Consider the following 20,494-nt stretch of genomic DNA (forward strand, 5'->3'; position numbering starts at 1 on the left):
GTCAACTCCTAGGTACTGTAACTGTCGTGTGGATAGTTTCACAAGAATCAGACAAAGGTTTAAGCATCGCTTGTTCTAGATAAAACTGCAAAAAAAAACAACAACCCATAATGTACTTCTTTGCGGCTCTGTTTGCCCAAATCATATATTCACAACGTGAAATCTAGAAAATAATATTACGTAACCAAAATCCGCAATATGGAAACAGAACCTGTGTAATTGTTGATAGATGATGTACTCGTAACATTTTTTCAAGACGAACTACAACATTTAAAAAATGACTTGTATGTACTTGATATCTCTAATCAATCCACGGGTCCCAGCACGAAACGAAAGTAAAACGCATACCGTTTCGCGCTTCTTATTAGTTGCTCAAAAGTAATTTGACCGTATGAAATGCATAATATAAACCTAGAAACATATACGTGAGTAGTACTTAAGCACTGTAGTATCGGTGTTAAGACATACCTCTCAAATACTGTAAATCAAGTTAAAAATATCTCAAGATTCTGGTCATAATGAAACCATGTTTCGTGTATGTTTTCTTTAAAGTACCGAGACCAGCCATATACTGTATGTTTATGTTCCAAAATTAATATCGTTTATGGCCTTCACACGCGTTGCAGTATGCTCCTATTGTTTTTATGCTCAGCTACTAAGATTTCCCTTCAGTGGTAAAATTAGATATGAATATTCAATACTTAAACGGGCACAGTTAAGACATTAAATATACATATACATACTGTATACAGTACAGTTTGCATACGGTAATATGTTTATGTCCCTAAATCAATCTCTTTTATGAGCATGTGAAAGGCATGGTGAATCACTGTACTTTGCATGATTGGAAAAAAATGCGTGATTGCGAAATGCTGTGGCGTTACTTTTACAAAGACGGTCAATGAAAAAAAGAATGTGGACCAGGGCAATACTTTGAGTTTACAGCTTGTCCAAGGTCATTTATTATTAATACTATTATTAATATCTTCGTTAAAGACTTTGATGGCTACAGCTCAAACATGAGAGGTTGAGCTTTATTAGCTCCACCTTGCGGAAATTCCGGATACTATTATTTTGCTAGCGGTATTTACCGGTAACTCGCGGTATTTACCGGTAGCTTGCGGTAGACTGCGTACAGCGTACCGGAAAATAATGCGGTATCGCCCGCGCATTTTGAATGGCTGCATCTGTATAGCCACTTAGATTCAATCCGTCCATTTTCCAAGTCCTTTATCCAATACAGGGTTGTAGAGGAGCCAGAGATTATCACAGCAAGCAATGGGTGCAAGGCAGGTTACACCCTGGACAGGATGCCAAGCTCACACTCACACCAGGGCCAATCTTCCCAGAAGCCAATTAACCTACCAGTTATGTCTTTGGACTGTGGGAGGAAACCAGATCACCCTGAACCCCATGTGAACATGGAAAGGACATACTATACATACTCCACACAGACAGAACCCCAGGAGCAACAGAGCTGTGAAGCAGTAATGCTAACCACTGCACCACTGCTCACTTTAAAAAGCCACCCAATTTGAAACTGTCAATTGTTTTTTGCAGATTTTACTTGTGGTACTTTGGCACTGTTGACACACTAACAGTGTCAGTGTTAATGGGGCTCAACTTTCAGTCCACAGGCTCATTGAGTCATTCATGCTCGGACATGTCTTAAGTTCCACAGCGCCTTACAGGAGAATTAGCACTGACTGGAGGAGTGGCGCAAGTCTCACTGATGTCACTGCAAGCTCACGGGCACCCAGGAAGTCACAGGAGTCGCTGTTCTGCTGAGTGAACCTCAGCTGGCTAATCCTAACTGTACTCCCTATCGCACTCTGCCAGTTGTGTGTAGCTGCATAGGAAATCCTTGGAGCACATTACCCAGGCTCAAACCCATAACGTCCTAGTGAAAGTGCTCAAGCCCGTTTGTTAAATGCAGACTAAAATTTTAAACAATATAAATATAACAATACAAATAAAATTGGATGCCCCGCACACATTTTTCAAGTTTGATAATGTTCACACATTCCACACACATTAACAATAAAATAATCAAAGTTTATACAAGAGACCAAAAATAATCACCCTAATACATCAGATCCTGAAAATCCATTAAAACCTTCATTCTTCTATTCTTTTGGTACTCGTATATGCCTCCTGGACAGATGTGCAATAACCCTATTCCTATGCAATTCTGATGCAAATCCTGACTGTTGAGCAAGTGAGCGGGTTTCACACTTAACCTTGACTTCACAAGACAGAGCTGATTCACACTGTGATCAAACAGCAGGAGATTCTCCAGGTAGCATAAAAAGCTATCACTTTTCTTCTCTACAACACTTGCATTCACCATCCACGCTGATCCATCACAAACTCATGACAAATGAACAAGTCTGGCATGTTTCTAAAAAAAGAAAAACCATGAAGTAAAATAATGAAATCTGAAATAATTTACAGACACCATAATTTACATCTGATGTGACAAATTTGTTAGTACTAAACATAAGAGCAACAGGCTTAAGGAACGTATAACTACTTTCTCTTAAGAGAAGACCCAAAAAAGAGAATTAAATTAAGAAAAGAGTACAAATAATTGCAGAATGCCAAACAGAAATAAAACCATATGTCAGGAAACATCCAAAAAACATAAAAGTGATAGAGCTTTATAGTCATGAACACATGGGAAGCCAGGGCTTCGAGAGCTCTAACCTGGCAAGCAGAGCATATGGGAAATGAACACAGACACTTTAGAGATACGAATTAACCTAGCCTGCATGCATTTGGAAGACCAAATGGAAATGGAAAACCCATACAAACCTGGAGAGAACATGCAAACTCCACACAGAATGTGACTCCATGTGGAACAAAATACAGGACCTATGAGCATTGAGGCAGCGGGGCTACCAACTGTGTAACTGTATCTAAATAAAACCGTCAAAAGACAGTGTTTAATGTAACTGTCATAAAAAAAACGGAGAACACAAGAAATGTTATGAAGTAATAGCTCAATTTCACAGCCTAACAGTATGTTTTAACAAGGCCAGGCATACAAGAAAGCAACACTGTACTTACAGGTAATGGTCAGGTTCAAACTTGGCAGTCTCAGCAGCCAAACGGCCCTGTCTGCGCTCAGCAGCTGAGGTGCTGTCTGGACTCTTCACATCAATGACATCACTCAACTCGTCCTAATGGGACAGATCTCTGCATTAGTGTTTCTGACAAGTCTGAGCCCAGTGCCAGACAGTTAAATGTCTCATAAAACAGGACTACACTGTGCATCATGTCATTTCACTGTTTTATTGCAGCTGCAAGCTCATCATCCCTCTTGTGGCCAAAGCTATAAAGAAATGAAGTTCACAACCGGCGGAAAACAAAGAAGAGGTCTATTAAACTGTCAAAGTGAACTTGAATGCCAACCACTGACAAAAACGTAAAAAGCTAACACTGACAACACCACAAGGGTAAACTTCTAAAAGACTTTAGAGGCACTTTTAATTCTTGAGAATTCTCATATTTACAAAAAAAAAACAAAAGTACACACTTTACATAAGACTAATATTTTGCACTTTTAAAAGACTTTAAAACCTACAAATGTTCACAATTCTAACATTTCCCAGGGAGAATGAAGTCTTTTCCTTGCTTTTGATGCTTTTGACAGACTTGAAACCTGACTAACATTGATTCCACGGCTGCACCGAACAGTACTGCAAATAGATATTTACTGTGTGATGCAATGCATCTGCAGTTGATTACTGAAGTAGGTTATGAGTAAAATGCAAATGTTGTCATCACTCATATAATACTGAAGTGCTGAGCAAAGTCCAAAGTGTGGACAGAGTACACTACTGTAAGCCTTGTAAGCAATAGTTATGTGCATAGCATTGAGGACAGTTAATTTACAAACATTTTCTAAAAATCATTGCTCAAATTCCTGGCCTTATATAAACCTACATTTTCAGTTTATGATTAATTTACTCAGCTTTTTTAATCAAATTATGAAAAAAATAACATGCAATGTTTACAAAATAAATACTATTACATCTGCATTTTTTTGGATGTGCAATATTTATTGAATTATAGCACTGAGCACAGTCTTTTAGCATTTTATAAATGACAAAACTGGATTTAAAGCCTCACCTATTATGTCCTATACTGTAAATAGCAACAGTGGTTATACTTTATTATTGTTGGTAATAATCACCCCCACACACTCAAGGTTCTTATAACATGAGTCTCAAATATGTATGGTTCCTTCTAGCATTATACTGAAAGCATAATAAAGCATCTCCTACAAAATTAAAATGACATCGGGAATAGTGTGGAAATAAGCTACTCTTCAAAGGTCAGAGTTTTGTTTACTCATAAAAACTACTTCTTTGCCAAGATAAAATACATCAACAGTCTAACTAAAATAAATGCTGGAATAAAAAAGGAAAATTTCCAAAGCTAATTTATACTTCAAGGCCATGTGCTGCAATAAAGAACAAATTAAATTAAGAGGAAGGCTTCAAAGCACCTAATATCCTAATCTGAGACATTTTCAAGTTAGAAATAAATAACTCCCCAGGAAATGATTATAATTTACTGTAGTATCTAAATTTATTAGAAATTTCAAGACGTATTCTTTCTTTGGCATAGTGCACTAAACAAATATTAATTCCACATCCATCTGCTATGAAATATATGACTGATGTATTTGTGTAACATCATAGATAAAGTTTATTTTTAATCATCTCATTGAAATCTCAAAAATCCTCATTTAAAGCATCTATTAGTATGCTGTGTCTGAAATCTCCGAGGCATTGATACTGAGATTGTGGATGACAACTTAAGCCACTTTACTGTTATACAAGAATCCCTTACATGTGAATTTCAAAAGAGAAAACTAAAGCAAGTGTTATGTTCTGAAGATGAAGTGTTTCTCAAAATGGTAGAGAATTTATTTTAGGCAAATCTAAAATAAATTCTCTCACAGGATGTACAGTTACTACATACATGTAGTCACACTCTTTACTCACACCCTTTCTCACTATGTAAGCTCTTCTATGCACAGACTGAGAAGGCTCTCAAAGGACTCTTGTGGGTTGCAGGAGTAAGGAACAAGCTACTTAACCAATAACCTAACTTTTTTAAATCTGGAAATGACTGAATGAGATCCCTGGATTAATAAGTAACAAACTACAAAAAAAGGCTAGATGGGTCAAAATGGCTAACAAAAGAGTGGAGGCCTTCTTTTGTTATGATCTTAAAGCTGGCATCAGTACCTTTTAAACTGTCCAGCAGTTGTTTTTTAAAGAGACATACCTGCAGTCTGGTGAAAATCCCAGCTCGCTGGTTTCCAAAGCCATATTTGTAAAGCCCGCCAAGTTCTTCTTCAGTGATCTCTACTTGCACTTCCTGATCTACCTCCCAGTCAAAATCTTCATCATCACTTTCTGCCACACATTCTCCAGAGAGCTCTGAAAACACAAATAGACAATACAAAAGAGGTATGTCAATAACATATGAGTAATACTGTATACAGATATAAATAAAGAACATAAATGAACCAAGAAATGTTAATAACTAATGTAACATAAAATGCCACAGAAAAGATACTTTTCTTGAACAGATTTGCAAGTCATGAATATACACAATAAAGTTATATGTCAAGGAGTCACTTACTGAGTATAATGACGAACTGAACTTTATTGTCTAAATCAATACTTTAACTAATTTAGTAGTGTTTTAAAACATTTTGTGTGCTAAATTAACCAAGTGAAAATGTCTTATTTAATACATCTTCCTGGTTTAGAGTAAAAGCTAACTTTCCCCCTAATTCAGACACTCCTCAAAATCAAATTGGTAAATTGAGAAAAAAAAATTGTGGCAGAAGGCGCCGAATTGTAATCTTGTTAATGTGCAGATAATATTTATCTGTTTGGGTATATATTATCATAATGATAGGAAAATGATTTTTACAAATGCTTCTTCTATGGTTATTTTGTTTTTGCCTGATGACACTCATAATCATTCCAATTTTTTCAATATAAAGTTGTTTCTAAATTAAACACTCACAAAAATTAATTATCATAACATAAACCAATCACAACACAATTATTACTGGAAGCATAATGACAAGAGCTCTGGCTGCTCATCAGACTTTTGTCATACACATTACTAATGAACTGTGTCTAAGACCAATAGGCTTTCACCTCCTAAAAAAACAAAAAAATACTCAACACAAACAAATTGGCCATTTCTCTTACAACATTACGGTATGTTAAATTCTTCATTTCGATTCCATTAGACCCTTCGGAAAACAAAGAGTGTGCAAAGTGTACAACAAGGCACTCTCCTTGCAGATCTCTCCATAAAACCCATGATGGAAAAACAGCAGAAAGATTAGAAAGGGAATTAAAAAAAATAAACTTGTTCACAAAATATTCCAATGGAAAGATATTATGGCTGGGTTACAATGTACTCATGCAAAAACTATGAAGGTAAGCCCCCTTTTCCCTTACTTTCTAAGATTGCAAGCTCCTATTTTATGTATTTGGTTTATTTTTGGATCCGTTGTTGTCTTTTATGGCTCTTTCTTGAATGATGATTAAAAACTGACTGAGTATCATAACAGGTCATGTCTTGTCATAAATCATTATTTATAAACAGCTTCAGTTTTTGCCACTTTACATGTTTCTGTACTTATGCCCGATCTGTAAATGACTAAAACATCTCTGATTCTACTAGAAGCAACCGTGATAACTGGTTCAGGGATTACATAAGGGAAGAATGAAGCCAGAACAGCCTGGTAATGGCACACAGTCAAATCACCCAGTAAATTCCCTTGACAAAGACACAGCTGATGAACTGTGCAGGTTTTATTGATCCCTAAACAAATTAAACATCCAATTGGGTCTGTGAAGTTTGTGCCCCCATGCACTTACACACATCACACCTGCAAAGTCATGACTCAGCACAGAGACAGCAGAATCAGGTAGAGGTTAGGACTCTGGACACAGGAAGATCCAAATCCCAGGTGACACATACAGTAGATGTTGTACGCTCATGCAGGGTGCTTCATTCAGAACGTACCAGTTAACTGCCCGGCCGCTGAAATGGGGACAGATGTAAGCAGCTTTGGACAAATTAACAGACAAATTAACACTCAAACAAAGAAATTAACACAAATTAACACAACAAAGAAACCCTCTCTATGAAGCTGTTTATTCACTGGCTGGACAAGTAAGGATGAATAAGCTATTTTATCCTGCTTGCAAACCGTGCGTGCCTGTGCTTTTCACTGAAGAAATGGATGAAAGCAATCGCTTTCAAAAGAAGGTTGTGTGGATGCTTGTTTGTTTCTGGGTTTTTGATGCTGGATTTGAAAACACGAAGTAAAACACACCGGACCTGTTTCTTCCACTAGAGGCTTAGCAGATCTCGAGCCCTTCGGTGCAAGAAGAGAGGTCAGCATCTGAAGTCCTTCAAAAGGCTCTCCTGGAGTTTCTTTAGGAACCCGCAAGGTAAAAATACCTGTAGGACAAAATAGCACCTCAAACACAAGAAACACACTAAAGACTAAATATGCAACAAAGCACAGAGAAACAAAGAATGGTTTGCACTTTTTTTGAAACAGGAAGTATTTTTGCCATCAGCCCACAAATTCAAAAGCAACACTTTGCAACTGCAATATACATTGCAACTAAGCATCACATTTTGCATGACAACATTTTGCTTTCATACAGTATAACGCAGAATTGTACACATATCATACACACAAGTTATTTTGTAATACTCAAGCTAAAAGTTATTAGTTACTGTACACCAAACTCCATATAGTCAGATTTTAACTGAGGATTTAGCAGTGACTACAAAAGGAATCATATGAAAAGCACAAAAAAAGATTGCTTAAAAATATAATTTGCACAAATTAAAACTGTTTACTAAAACAGACAAATTCACAGCTCGAAGACAGTTACTGCAATAATGCATTTTAATGACCTCATAAAACTTTCATTATTACGGCACAGTATTTACCTTAAAAATGCATTATGCTATTGACTGCTTTGGCAGTATGCCATTAATGAGTCTTGTTTAGACCCGAAGAAGCACCTAAATGGTTTCTAATTACACATGTAAACAGAAGTACCCATTACAAGAATTTTATTACCAGCTGCTGTTGAATTATTTACAAACTGCATGTCAAACAAGGCTTTAAGAAAATAAGGCGTAGGGGGATTATGCTACATAAATTAAACATCTTTATAATTAAAACATCTGATAATACTCTATAATTAAAAAGTGTTACAGCAAATTCCAAAATAAACACGATTAGATCGGGACATCATTTTAAGTTACTGATACTAGTTAGAACATAAACAGGGTTTATTTTCTAAACCTAATTTCAAGAAAACAAGATATGCGACATCCATACACCTGAAATCATTGACAGAAACCTTCAAATGAAATTATAAACGACCCTATGGGTGGACAAATTATCCTGTCGATAACTCTGTGCCCAATTTAAAATGACCAAACTGATCTTAAAAGAAAGGAAACTGACTTTTACACAAAATTTAAAATCATGAAGAAGTCACTATAGAAAAAAAGCCTTCACAAAATTGATTGAATACTTCAACCTTATTAAAGCTAAGTTAGCGCTTCTGCAGCTGTAATTAAATCCTCACCATTTCTGGTTCAGAAAGTGTGAAGAGACACATAAGGAATAATCAATTTATGTTATTCTTAGACTAACTTGTTGTTTGGGCAGCAACACAGGAACTTCTCCTGCCATTTAAAAAACCCAACCATCCACTTCTTTATAGCAGGTCTCCCAGCTTCACACAGGTTATACCAGATCACTATATGAGGTCACAGCCAATGTAGCCAATAAAGAGAAGCAGCAGACAACATGCACTGGAAAAGATCAGTTTATGTGTTTCATACACCAAGCCAAGACCAATATTGATAGTTCCAGATAGGGCTGGGCGATATGGCCAAAAACATTATCACGATAAAAAATTTCATATCAGTCGATATCAATAATTATCATGATAAATGTCAAATCATTATTTCTTTCAAGGTTAAAGGCAGATTTTTTCTCCTGAGTGAAAGTTGAAGAAACCAGAGAGTTAATTGGTAAATTAAACAACTCTTTATTTTAAGAACACAACAAACACTTGCCAAACAGCAGAAACATTAAACAAATCTGAGGTAGAGAGTATTCAAGTATTTTTTATGTCAAAATATGCATGAGTAAAATTTACAAAATAAATATCTTAATAGAAAAATTAAATACTGCAGTGTGATAAAACACACATAGAAGATGGCTCAGACAGACTGCAAAGCGTAAAGTGCTTTAAAGGATCATATCAGAAGTAGTGGCGAAGAATGGCACCGTTTGCAGCTGCCGCTCTACCATCTCCCTACACTCTGCATACAGCTGAGGAAGTGCAGTCAGTGCAAAATGTTTCCGACCAGGTAGCTCGTATCTGGGGTCAAGGACTCTGATAAGCTTCTTGAATCCCTAATTTTCGACAGTGCTAATGGGAAGCATGTCTTTTGCAATGCAATATGCAACTGCATTTGTGATGTCTTCATGTCTTTTCGTTTTTTTGTCTGATCATAAAAAGCCAAAATATCTCCAAATTACCGAAGTTGAATGACCTTTTCTGTCGATGATGTCATCGTCCTTCGAGCTGGTCGTTGGCAGCACTACATTTGCTTCAGTGTCGCTCATGTCTCCACTCTAACTACAGTCCTGTCAGCCACCACCGTGTGGGTAAACAACACCACTTTAGCTGCTCAGTCTGCAACACGCACATGCATATCATGCGCAAAGTATAAACATATATATCAAACATTTATCAAACTTTTGTTAAAATTATATCGAGGAAAATTATATCGCGATAATTATCGTTATCGAATTATCGCCCAGCCCTAGTTTGAGTGATTTTTTAAACAATAAAATGTTCATTTAAACCAAATCATGTTCTTCAAAACCTGTTATATTTAATTCAAACAAATCAATACGTTCGAGTGCTGTTTATATGTGGGCGTGTATGATGGTTTTCTGTGGAGTCACAGGATAATTTGGGACTGTTAAACTATTGATTGCATTTTAAGCATGTGTCAGCAATAGAAATCCATACCTTTACCGACATCAAAAGAGGCTTTTTCTCTCCCATCCTCTACAATTCTCCCAGGGAGGGTGAGCCTGTGATTAGAAATACAGATCGAGGACAAAACAAATGTTATCTGTTAAAACACTCTGATTCAGCTCTTTGCTAACTCTCGTTGACAAACAGCTTTGTCTTTAGAAAGATCTGAAAGCATAATGAAATTTAATGACGGAAAAGGAAAGCATGGAAGATATAAAGACTCACTGCTACTTGCCTTAGGAAGTATGGCTTGGCATAAAATTTGAAATCCTCGCCATCGATGTATAGGTCAAACTCCGAAGTCCGTGTGTAAGGAACACGAATACTGATGATGAGGAAATCCGATTCTTGAGTTATCTCAAATATGGGAGTTATCATGATTCACACAACCTGAAATTAAAAAAAATAAAGTTATTATTATTATCATTATTATTAAGGTCAAAAGTCCTATTTATTAACTTCCATTCAAATACTGCTGAACATAAAAAGGACTGGAAATCCTAATGTGCAAAACAAAGACCTACAAATAATATATAAAAAATACACACAGAATAACTAACAATCTGACTGCGATTATGCTAAAAAGCCTATTCTTTGCATTAAAAATGTATTTATCAGAGGCATCAAAAATCCAAGAGCATAAATGTGTATACTCTACCTTTAAAAAGTCCACACATTTTAATTGACTAAAGATGTGGAAGACAGTCTTGATAGGCTCTGTACTAAACATGTCTACTGCTATAAAACTATACAGTGCAATAGAAATATACATGTACATTGCTATAGTGATGTCTCTCATAAAAAAGTAACAAGAACGGATCCTTAAACTAGGTTACATACCTGTGCTCTTTTACTATGATCCCCAATTAGCATAAAGTGTGGACACATACAACTATACAATACTGACACAATGAGTCAATATTATTCTTTTACCACAAAATCACTTTATAAATAAATGTGATGTCACTTGGGTTAGAGATGAAGTGCTAACTTACTGAACGGTAAGAGAGACAACTGTGCCCAGAAGGACTTCAGTGGGTGCCATAGGACAATTGGCAGTGTACCAGCAGATCGGTGATCTTTATGAAGTGTATAAAGATAACCGTGAGGTACTGTAAATTATACAGCAGAGAGATGCTGCACAAAAGAGTGGGAAAAAAAATAAAACATACCAAGCTGTTTAAATTGATATATTCTGAGCAACTGAATCTAAACAAATAACGTACATAGCAAGCACAGCAAAACATGATGTATTGCTAAAGCACAAAGCCAGTTTTACAGGCCTCGACAGCTGTTGTCATGGTAATGAGTTCTGTACCTGTAACACAGGATCAGTTTAAACACAGATGTGAACAGACATATTGCAAATGTATCATAACACTACAGGTATTGAAAAAAGAGTTAGGACAGAGCGTGCGGTTGTTTCCCTGTATTCTAGACTGAAACAAATCATGTTTGTATCGTACCAAGATATTTATTGCACTGTTTTCTTTTTCTGCTACACAGCTGGTGAAGGGCTTTTGTCAAAAATATCCTGAAATGATTTTAAAATCACTTAAACCTTGTTTACCATAGAAGAATGGTCTTTTCTTTGTCAATCTTTTACGAAATACAGTACAGTGCAACCTCCTCTAAAAACTTATCCATCCATCCATTGAAAATGAAGTTATTTGGGAACATGTTTTCATCAAGATAAAATCATTTTGTTTTATAAGCCTTGACACCTTTCATTTTTTATATCAATGTGGAGCACTGCACTATCTAAAGTCTCATCACAGGGCTGTCTGGTGTTTTCCAACAGAATCATGATAATGATGTCAAGAATAATTTGTTTCAAAGCCAGCCCCAAGCCTCCCTCACCCCAGTGCTCGCACTATTATCGCTTGCCCTAAGCCAAACTCTTCATCAAAACTGACAGAAATCAGATACTGTCACACCTCTCCAGGGACCTGTACCAGTCAGTCTGGAAAATGCCAACTCAAAAGAACTTAACTCAAGTTAAGCAGATGTTTAAGGTAATCATTCTTGCCTGGATGTCAAATCCAAATTCATTAGCATTTGAACATGCAGATCTTATTTAGAAAGTGTGCATTGTTGGGGGATAAAAAAACCTATAAATTTCTAACAATGTTTCCAAACAGATTACTTTTAGGGCCATAGCTTTCTTCACTCAAGTACTGCAGGTAATGTTACTAGTGGGATGGAATGACTACAGTTTATTACTCATTGTTTCAACTGATCCTCTGATATAAAAAGTCAAGCAAGTGCAATATTAATGCACTTATCTCATTTTAATCTAAATCCATGTCTGCATTTTAACATTGAACGTTTATAAGGCACTCTACAAAAAGGGGTCTTAAAACAGTATATTTTACTCTGATAATGCCCTGACTTAACAAAATCAGACATTATCATTAATATATGAAAATCTCTCTTTAAGACTTCTGCAGGCAAATCCACAGCACAGATGTAAACTACAAAAAACAGACATTTGTGGGTCTCAAAGTCACTTTGCAAATGATGTCTATTTAAATATTCTATTCAACGTCTTTAACAGTGTTCCCTCATGCAGACTTTCTGTTGTGAGAAGACTGTATGCCTACATAATATACACTGCTGTTTATACTGGATACAGTACATACAGACTTAGACACTATCAGGAATTACAATATGTGTTATGAGTGTCAATCATTTACTCAAAGTCATTGGTGTCTTCTGTTAAGACAACAACTTTGACTGTCCAGCTTAGTTTGGGAGAGAAGAAGCCAATCTTACCTGTCCATTCATTTTCTAACCGCTTTACCCAACACATGGCCCTGGGGAAGCTGGAGCCTTATCCCAGCAAGCAACAGGGTCATGGAAAGATACACCCTGGACCTTGGGTGTATTAGCCCAGAAGCCAATTAGCCTACTAGTATGTCTCTGGACTACAGGAAGAAACTGGAGCACCCAGAGGAAACCCACACCAGCATGGAAAGAACATACAATCTCCAATGCAGACTGCAGAGCGCAGATCGCACCATGGGTCCAGAACTGAACCCGGGACACCAGTACTGTGAGGCAGCGATACTACCTACTGCGCCATGATGCTCCCCGCCAATCTTATTATTTAGCAGTGTTAGTTCACACTGCTCAGAGTCTTTAAAACCCCATTCACAACAACTCAACGTAACAAATGCTTGAGCTCCACATACAAAGTGCTGTAGTTGCTGGCTCTTCACATTTACAGTGGATATAGAAAGCCTACACACCCTTATTCAAACTGCAGGTTTTTGTGATGTAAAGCCAGAAATCAAGATAAATCATGTCAGACATTTATCCATCTTTAATGTGAACTTGCAACCAACAAAATTCAAGAGAAAAACAAAAAGATAATTATTAGGAAAAATAACTGAAATTTAAAAAACCTACAACACCCTGGTTGCATAAGTGTGCACACCCTTTTATAATGGGGGCTGTAGCTGTGTTCAGAGTTAACCAATCACATTTAAAATCTTGTCCAAAGGTAAGTAGCACTTACCATCAATAAAAGTGATTCTGATTAACCCCAGATAAAAATCAGCTGTACCTGTAGGATTTCCTTGAAACTTTCGTGGTTGCATCCTATTGGGATAGCCATGGTCTGCAAGGAGCTGATAAAACATCTACGGGATCTTATTGTTGAAAGGTACCAATCAGAAGAGGGATATAAAAGAATATCAAAGGAATTGGATGCACCTTGGAGCACTGTGAAGACTATCATCAATAAGTGGAGAAAATGTAGCACCACAGCGACATTGCCAAGATCAGGATGACCCTCCAAAATTGATGTCAGGACAAGGAGAAAACTTATCAGGGACATTAAAGGAGCTACAGGAATTTCTGGCAAATATCTATTTGTTTTTCTCTTGAATTCTGTTGGTTTCAAGGTCACATTAAAGATGTAAAATGTCTGACATGATTTATCTTGATTTCTGACTTTACATCACAAAAACCTGCAATTTCAACAAGAGTGTGTAGACTTTTTATATCCACTGTACTAATCAAATATAAATGACTCATTGACAGGTGTTCCTCATTTGTCCTCTCTACACATCCAGAAAAGCTAAAAGGCTACAATTTGAACTACAACATACTTTAACACACGCGAATGCCACCTCAACTACTACAAAAAAAGCAAAACTAAAGTCCATAAACTTATATGAACTTTGAAAGGCAAAAACATGCAACATCACCTCATAAGCATTAATAACAAAATTATTTGAGAATATACCTAGAAGATTTTTAACAGTCCTGGAACAGAGGGATGGACAGTTGGTTTACTTTGGTTATGTGAATAATATTTTCTTTTCCATAAAGGTGAAATGGTGTTTAACAAAGTTTTAGTTTTCTTTTGCACTATAGTATAGGAGTGTCTCAGGCACAACAGTGTACATTGAAATCATAAATATCTTTCATCATTTCATCCAATATGAAAACTCAGATACAACAAAATCATTGTCTGAATAACTATCAACTGAGATAAATGAAACAGGTTACCTTCACATGTTTTCCATATAATCATGACCTCCCTCACTACAGCCAAAATAAAATACTAATACATCACAGTCATTTAAATTATTCCAAAAACACTGCAAATGATAATACTCTAGGTAATTTTAAAATCACAATGCAGTTGCATCAATGTTAAAGACAATTAAAAGCCTCAGCAATCGTTCAAAATGTCTCCACTGCTCCATCTTGTGGTAGACATTAGTAAAACTTTTTTGTTCAAATGCTTACGTCTAAAAAAACTGCATTTCAGTTAAATAAGAACACTTAAATACAATACTTGCAAAATATTTCCATGATAAATAGCATTAAAAAGGCAACAGAAGTGCTCATTATTTTTAATCCTTTTTTCTTTCTTTACTCTGTCCTTATGAAGCTCATTTAACATAACATACATACTGAATTAATCATTTGTGAAATGATAATTTCAAGTAAAATTAAATGCCATGACAGATAAGGTAAAACACAAAAGAACTTTTATTGTTATTTACTTTTTTCAAACAAACCAAGGTAGCACTGCATAAAAAGAGTAGTCAAAAGAAGGGAGAAGTCAATATCTTTTGTTTTTCTTCCAACAAATTACCATCACATTTTTCAGTGTAACTGTGGTTCGGTTTCTGCAGAGTCTGTAATTAGACAAATCTCTCCTCATCAAAAATAGCCTAATTACTACAGGATGGCACAGGCAGAGTGGAACTTCTATCCCCTAGCTAAATATCATCACTGATGAAAATAAGTGGGTTAAGTTAATTTTCCCAGCAATCTGAGACTGAATCAGGGAACAACCTTGAAATAATAAACATGGGAGCTTACACTGATTCTAAGCATCAGTGCATTAAAGATACTTAGAACACAGGCACATATGACAAATTTTACCTTTTCCGGGAGGCTTGCATTCTTATTCAAATGTTAAAAAAAGGAAAAAGAGTCCAGAAACAATATCGAATTTTAAGTAAAATACAGAGGCTGCCTGACCTTAAACTTATTTTAATTGGGGATATTGAGTAGTGGCTGAAACCTACTGCTTCTGTGGATGCTATGGAAAAGTGTGGTTAGCTTCTACTGTAGCAGATCAGTTTCTGTAATTACCACCTTAATTTGCTGAAATGGCTTTCATTTACAACTACACGAGTAAAGGATTTATTGTGGTTGTAAAGAATGTTGTTCTAAGCCTTTCTGATTAATTGTATATAATAATTTATAAGACGTAACTAATTGCAAAATCTGCTTACATGTAAACTTTCAGCATTTAAACAAATAAGGTACACAATAATTCAATAAAAGGGACATGCAGTACTCTACTGCTGAAGAAAGAATGGATAGTTGACAAAATCAAACAGGCCTACATAATTAATCTACTTTAACTGAGAAAGATTGGGCTTGTTAAAAATGTTGATACATCATGCAAATGTAAGCTAAAATAAAATGCAGATATACTACTGTAATACTGTATTAAGAAACTAATTTAATTAATTTGAATAACTGACACACACTGGTTACACACTACTAATTACTAAAACAGATTGCTCTATTCAAGTTTTAAGTGTACAATGTGATAACAAGATCACTTTTAGAATATTACGCTCAATTTTTATCAACACAGTACAAAGAAGTTGCTGCTGCTCTGTAAATCAGTCCAGAAAAGTGTGATTTTATACCTCAGTGGGCTTAATGTGATGTCCTGTACTGACAAGTTAAAAAATGACACCTTTTGGTCTTGAATGGGGAGGGCTACAAGGGTCTTCATTCAAGTATCAAGGAGCACAAGGGGAAACTACGGTAGTGGTGCATTTAAAACTTTGAAGAGAAAGCACAAGCGTGTCTGTAACAAGCTGTCCAGTTAATGCTGTACAAGGGAACCAGCCATGTGATAGAAATCATTGTATCACTTAGCTACTAGCAACCAGATGAGGTATACCGGCTGAATGGCCTCCTCTTATAACGTTTCTTATGGTCTTATACAATTTTTAAGAATGGAAACAACACACGGATATTTTTTTTCTCTGATTTAAGAATTACAGGTAGGTTTGGAATTATTAAACCTGTTATATTTATGTCATCAACATCTTTGTCAGCCACCATCTAGTAATTCAAGTCAAAATGAAAACTGCAGCAATTTTTGTAACAAAATAAAATGGAATATTTTTGGAAGGACAGTTCCTGAAAAGTAGCTGTGATCCAATAAAGTCATTGAATGAAAACCTCACCTGTTTAACAGAAATTCAAAGAAGCAGTAGTGATGTACACATATTGTATCTTGTCTATCGGCGTCGTTGAGACTGAGATTATGGGCGATAATGAAGGCAAAAACTAAACTTGGGGCTCTTTACTAATATATAAAAAGGGATCATTTTAATCTAAACATAAATACTATGTAACATACTGTTTCAAGGAGAAATTAGTAATATTTATACAGTAAAGGTATTATTAGAGATACCAGGATGGGTTCCCCGTGGGAGATCTTTGCAAAAACTTCTAGATTTTGTCAAAAAATGTACAAAAAGTAGAGACAGGGAGTGCTCATGACGTTGTGTGTCTGGATTTTCAGTAAACCTCAGACAAGGTTCTCCACAAGTCACTACTTATTAAGTGTAAAGTGTAGAAGAAATGAATAGCTCATCATTAGATTCCCAGAAAATCCATGATATTAAAGGATTTCATAGAAAATGGAAATTTGACTGCCCGCAGGCAAAACAGTTCTTATTATAAAAAGGTTTATCTACACAAAGCTGTACAGATTAAATCAAAGATATGAATAGCATGCTGCTGAAAGTGAGCATTTGGCATAGACCTTTTATTCCTGGAGGAGATCTAGATTCTGATTCTCAGAAAAGTGTTGAAGAACACTGCCTATATCTGCATACAGACAAACACTACAGAGACAAACAATTACTTTTAAAATGGAAAGACTGGCCTACTGTATATGATGTTACAATTTAACAATACCTAAACGTCACATTATCTGGCTTTAAAAACATGAATCTGAATTGTAAGGAATGTGATGTAGTGCGTTAAAAAAGATAAAACCAAACATTTTTCTTATTTTACTGAGCTGTCATTCCAAATCAAGTCACAAAAACCTTGACCTCCTTAGAATTTTCTTAAATAATGTAAATGCTTTCCACTAGGAATACTGATTACAGTATAAATATTAGGGAGGAACAGCCTCCTGTTCGTGAGCTGCATGTCATCCAAGTTTAACCCATTTTTTTACCTTGAAATAATCTTATCATGCTCATACCCTCCTCCCTAATTTGCACAGAAACACAGAATGATTACACAACTCATACAACTAAAACAAAGGTTTAATTGGAAATTGTATGTATATATTCATGTACTGTATACATGTATAATAAATTCTAGCTGCAGGAACCTGCCACCTTCCTGACAGTGTTTCCTAGGTGTAACATCTATCCATCTATTTTCAAATCATTTCATTTACTTTAGGGTGACAGAAGAGCTGTAGCCTATCCCAGAAAGCAACAGGCACAAGGCAGAGTGCACACAGGAGGGGACCCCAGTCTGCTGCAGGGCATACACACAGACACGCACACCTAGTGCCAATTAACTTACCAGTATGTCTCTGGATTGTGGGTGGAAACCCACACAAACACAGGGAGAATATGCAAACGCCACGCAGATAGGGCCCCAGGTGAGGAATTGAACCCAGGGCCCCAGCGCTACAAGGCAGCAATGCTAAACACTGCGTCTCAGTGAAACATTACTAAGACATATGCAGATAAAGTGATTATAATTTCAGCCAAATCAACTAAAACTCAGGTAAGTTTAATTCACCCCCAAAATAAATAATAATTGATCGTTCCGTAAGAGATGTTACATAACCACTTGCAGGAAAAATTCATCTGATGAGTTTGGGACCAATGGAGTGACTTTACACAGCTCAGCTTGATGTGGAAAAAAAGACTCTGACCAAAAGACCAGATGACCATCCTAACTCAGATACTACCATCATGTGTAGCAAATTACCTAGCTCAGCTTATGTTGGGAGTTCCAGAAAAAAAGCACTTTACTCACGTGCAGCAAGATCCTAGCAAAGTAAGTTTGTTATTTTAATTCTGGAAAACCTTCTGAAAGCACAGATAACAAAAAAAAAATCATATTAGCTTGACTGAAAATTTCAAAGTTTTAAAGAGGAATCACTAAACAGTTACACAAGTTATTTAATGTTAAATTTAGCAGAAAAAAGGGGGCATAAATGGAAATTTATTTAAAGCTATTTTGCTCAAATACTAGAACACACTTGTACCACACACAGAGTTGTCAATGCATGGAGAACAGCTTACCAGCACACATGTGGAGGGAAAGGCTCAGGAAACGTTCACGTCTGGGCTTGATGCTGCGACAGATGCACTTTCTGTAAAGAAAAATGACGAGCACTGATGAGCTGAGCAGCTTGTTCTCATCATTAGCTGTAAGTGCTGAGAAATGCCATCTCCTCTGTCTGCCAGTGAATTACAGTACAGAAAATCACAATGACAAGCACCTGCCAGAGGTAACAGGGAGCTTGTACAAATTCCCAGAAAGACATCTGTACACCAATCCACTATCCCAGAAGCACAGAATACAAACTGGGACTACACTCTGGTTGGGATGCCCAGCCATCAAACTGCACAAAAACATAATCACGTCGGGACAATTTCGATACCAGTTAAGTTAAGCTACCTAGCACTTCTTGAAGATGTCACAGAAACCAGAGCACAAAGTGAAAACTCAAAAGAGAGGGGACATACAGTCCATACAGAAGGTGTTCAAGCCCAGAATCAATCCCAGAACTGAAGACCTGTGAGGCAGCAGTGCTGTACCACATGCCAGAACAACATACACCAGAAAAAAGACAGTGGCAAATAATTTCTTTTAGTGGATGCAACTTTATTACTCATCTATGTTTTTCAGATATTCATGCTATTGATAGTAGCTTGTATAAACTGAAGACTCCGCCTTACTAATATCTGTTAAGTTGGAGGTCCCACCTAAAGACAGAACCAGGTGTGCCACAGTCAATAAAGTGTGATTTCTGAGTTAAATGATAAACCCAGCTTTTTACTTACGGTCAGTCCTTTACAAGTTCATTGGCTGACAGGGTCTGAGCCCATCTTAGTCAGAGCTTAAGAGTGCAAGACACTCCTGGATGGGATACACCCCATTGGGAATAACTATAACTCTTCTGACATCTTTCATCACATCTTTACATGTCAGTGTAGTTCTCTTTTTGGCATTTCAAGTTTGAAGCCATTGTGTATTTTCTTCAGTAATTTGAAAACTTGTATTTAAGTTTGTACATATTTGCATTCCTGTAGAGGGTGCTGAAGATCTATAAAGCATTTTATAAGAACATAAAGAAGGTGACAAACAAGTAATATTATTATTATTATTATTATTATTAATAATAATAATAATAATAATAATAATCTCAAAGCGCTTTACAGAATGACAACAACAATAAATACAAAGAATACACAAGATAAAACACAATTACAATATACAGAGGAGACCGTGGATGGTGGTACTAAGAAAAGCAGAGGGGTAAAGGCTTAGTAAAGGCCTAGTAAGTAAAGGCTTTTCTAAAGAAGAAGGTTTTGAGTCTGGATTTGAAGGAGTTTAGAGAAGGTGACTCTCTGATATCCTGGGGCAGAGAGGTCCAGAGCTTCTGTAATATGTAGTAATATGCCTAATGGCCTCCTTCCATGTTTAGTTACTAGGAGCTAAGTGGTCAATTACGTGTACATAGAATAACATTAAAATTGAATGATGGAGATAGAACTGCTCCAAGACAATGTATTGATTAGCTTGGACTGAGTCTTGTT

The 20,494-nt window shown here is 36.3% G+C and overlaps 1 protein-coding gene across 4 annotated transcripts in view; it reads right to left on the minus strand.

Moving 5' to 3' along the window:
• Positions 1–20,494, minus strand: part of shq1 (SHQ1, H/ACA ribonucleoprotein assembly factor) — a 77,323-nt gene that overhangs the window by 54,755 nt on the left and 2,074 nt on the right. Inside the window, exons 2-9 of one of the 4 annotated variants that reach the window (XM_088917366.1) lie at positions 18,974–19,044; positions 18,705–18,757; positions 11,135–11,276; positions 10,375–10,529; positions 10,131–10,195; positions 7,390–7,512; positions 5,302–5,456; positions 3,070–3,182 (exon numbers count right to left, since the gene is read on the minus strand). In XM_088917366.1, the coding sequence (XP_088773492.1) occupies positions 3,070–3,182; positions 5,302–5,456; positions 7,390–7,512; positions 10,131–10,195; positions 10,375–10,517 (599 nt within the window). In that variant the 5' untranslated portion in view covers positions 10,518–10,529; positions 11,135–11,276; positions 18,705–18,757; positions 18,974–19,044. The remainder of the gene's footprint in view (positions 1–3,069; positions 3,183–5,301; positions 5,457–7,389; positions 7,513–10,130; positions 10,196–10,374; positions 10,530–11,134; positions 11,277–18,704; positions 18,758–18,973; positions 19,045–20,494) is intronic. The other 3 variants (XM_088917369.1, XM_088917368.1, XM_088917367.1) reach the window with 3 other exon arrangements.

The sequence above is a fragment of the Atractosteus spatula genome, chromosome 5 (genome assembly GCF_055471065.1).
Source record: "Atractosteus spatula isolate fAtrSpa1 chromosome 5, fAtrSpa1.hap1, whole genome shotgun sequence".
Taxonomy (NCBI): domain Eukaryota; kingdom Metazoa; phylum Chordata; class Actinopteri; order Semionotiformes; family Lepisosteidae; genus Atractosteus; species Atractosteus spatula.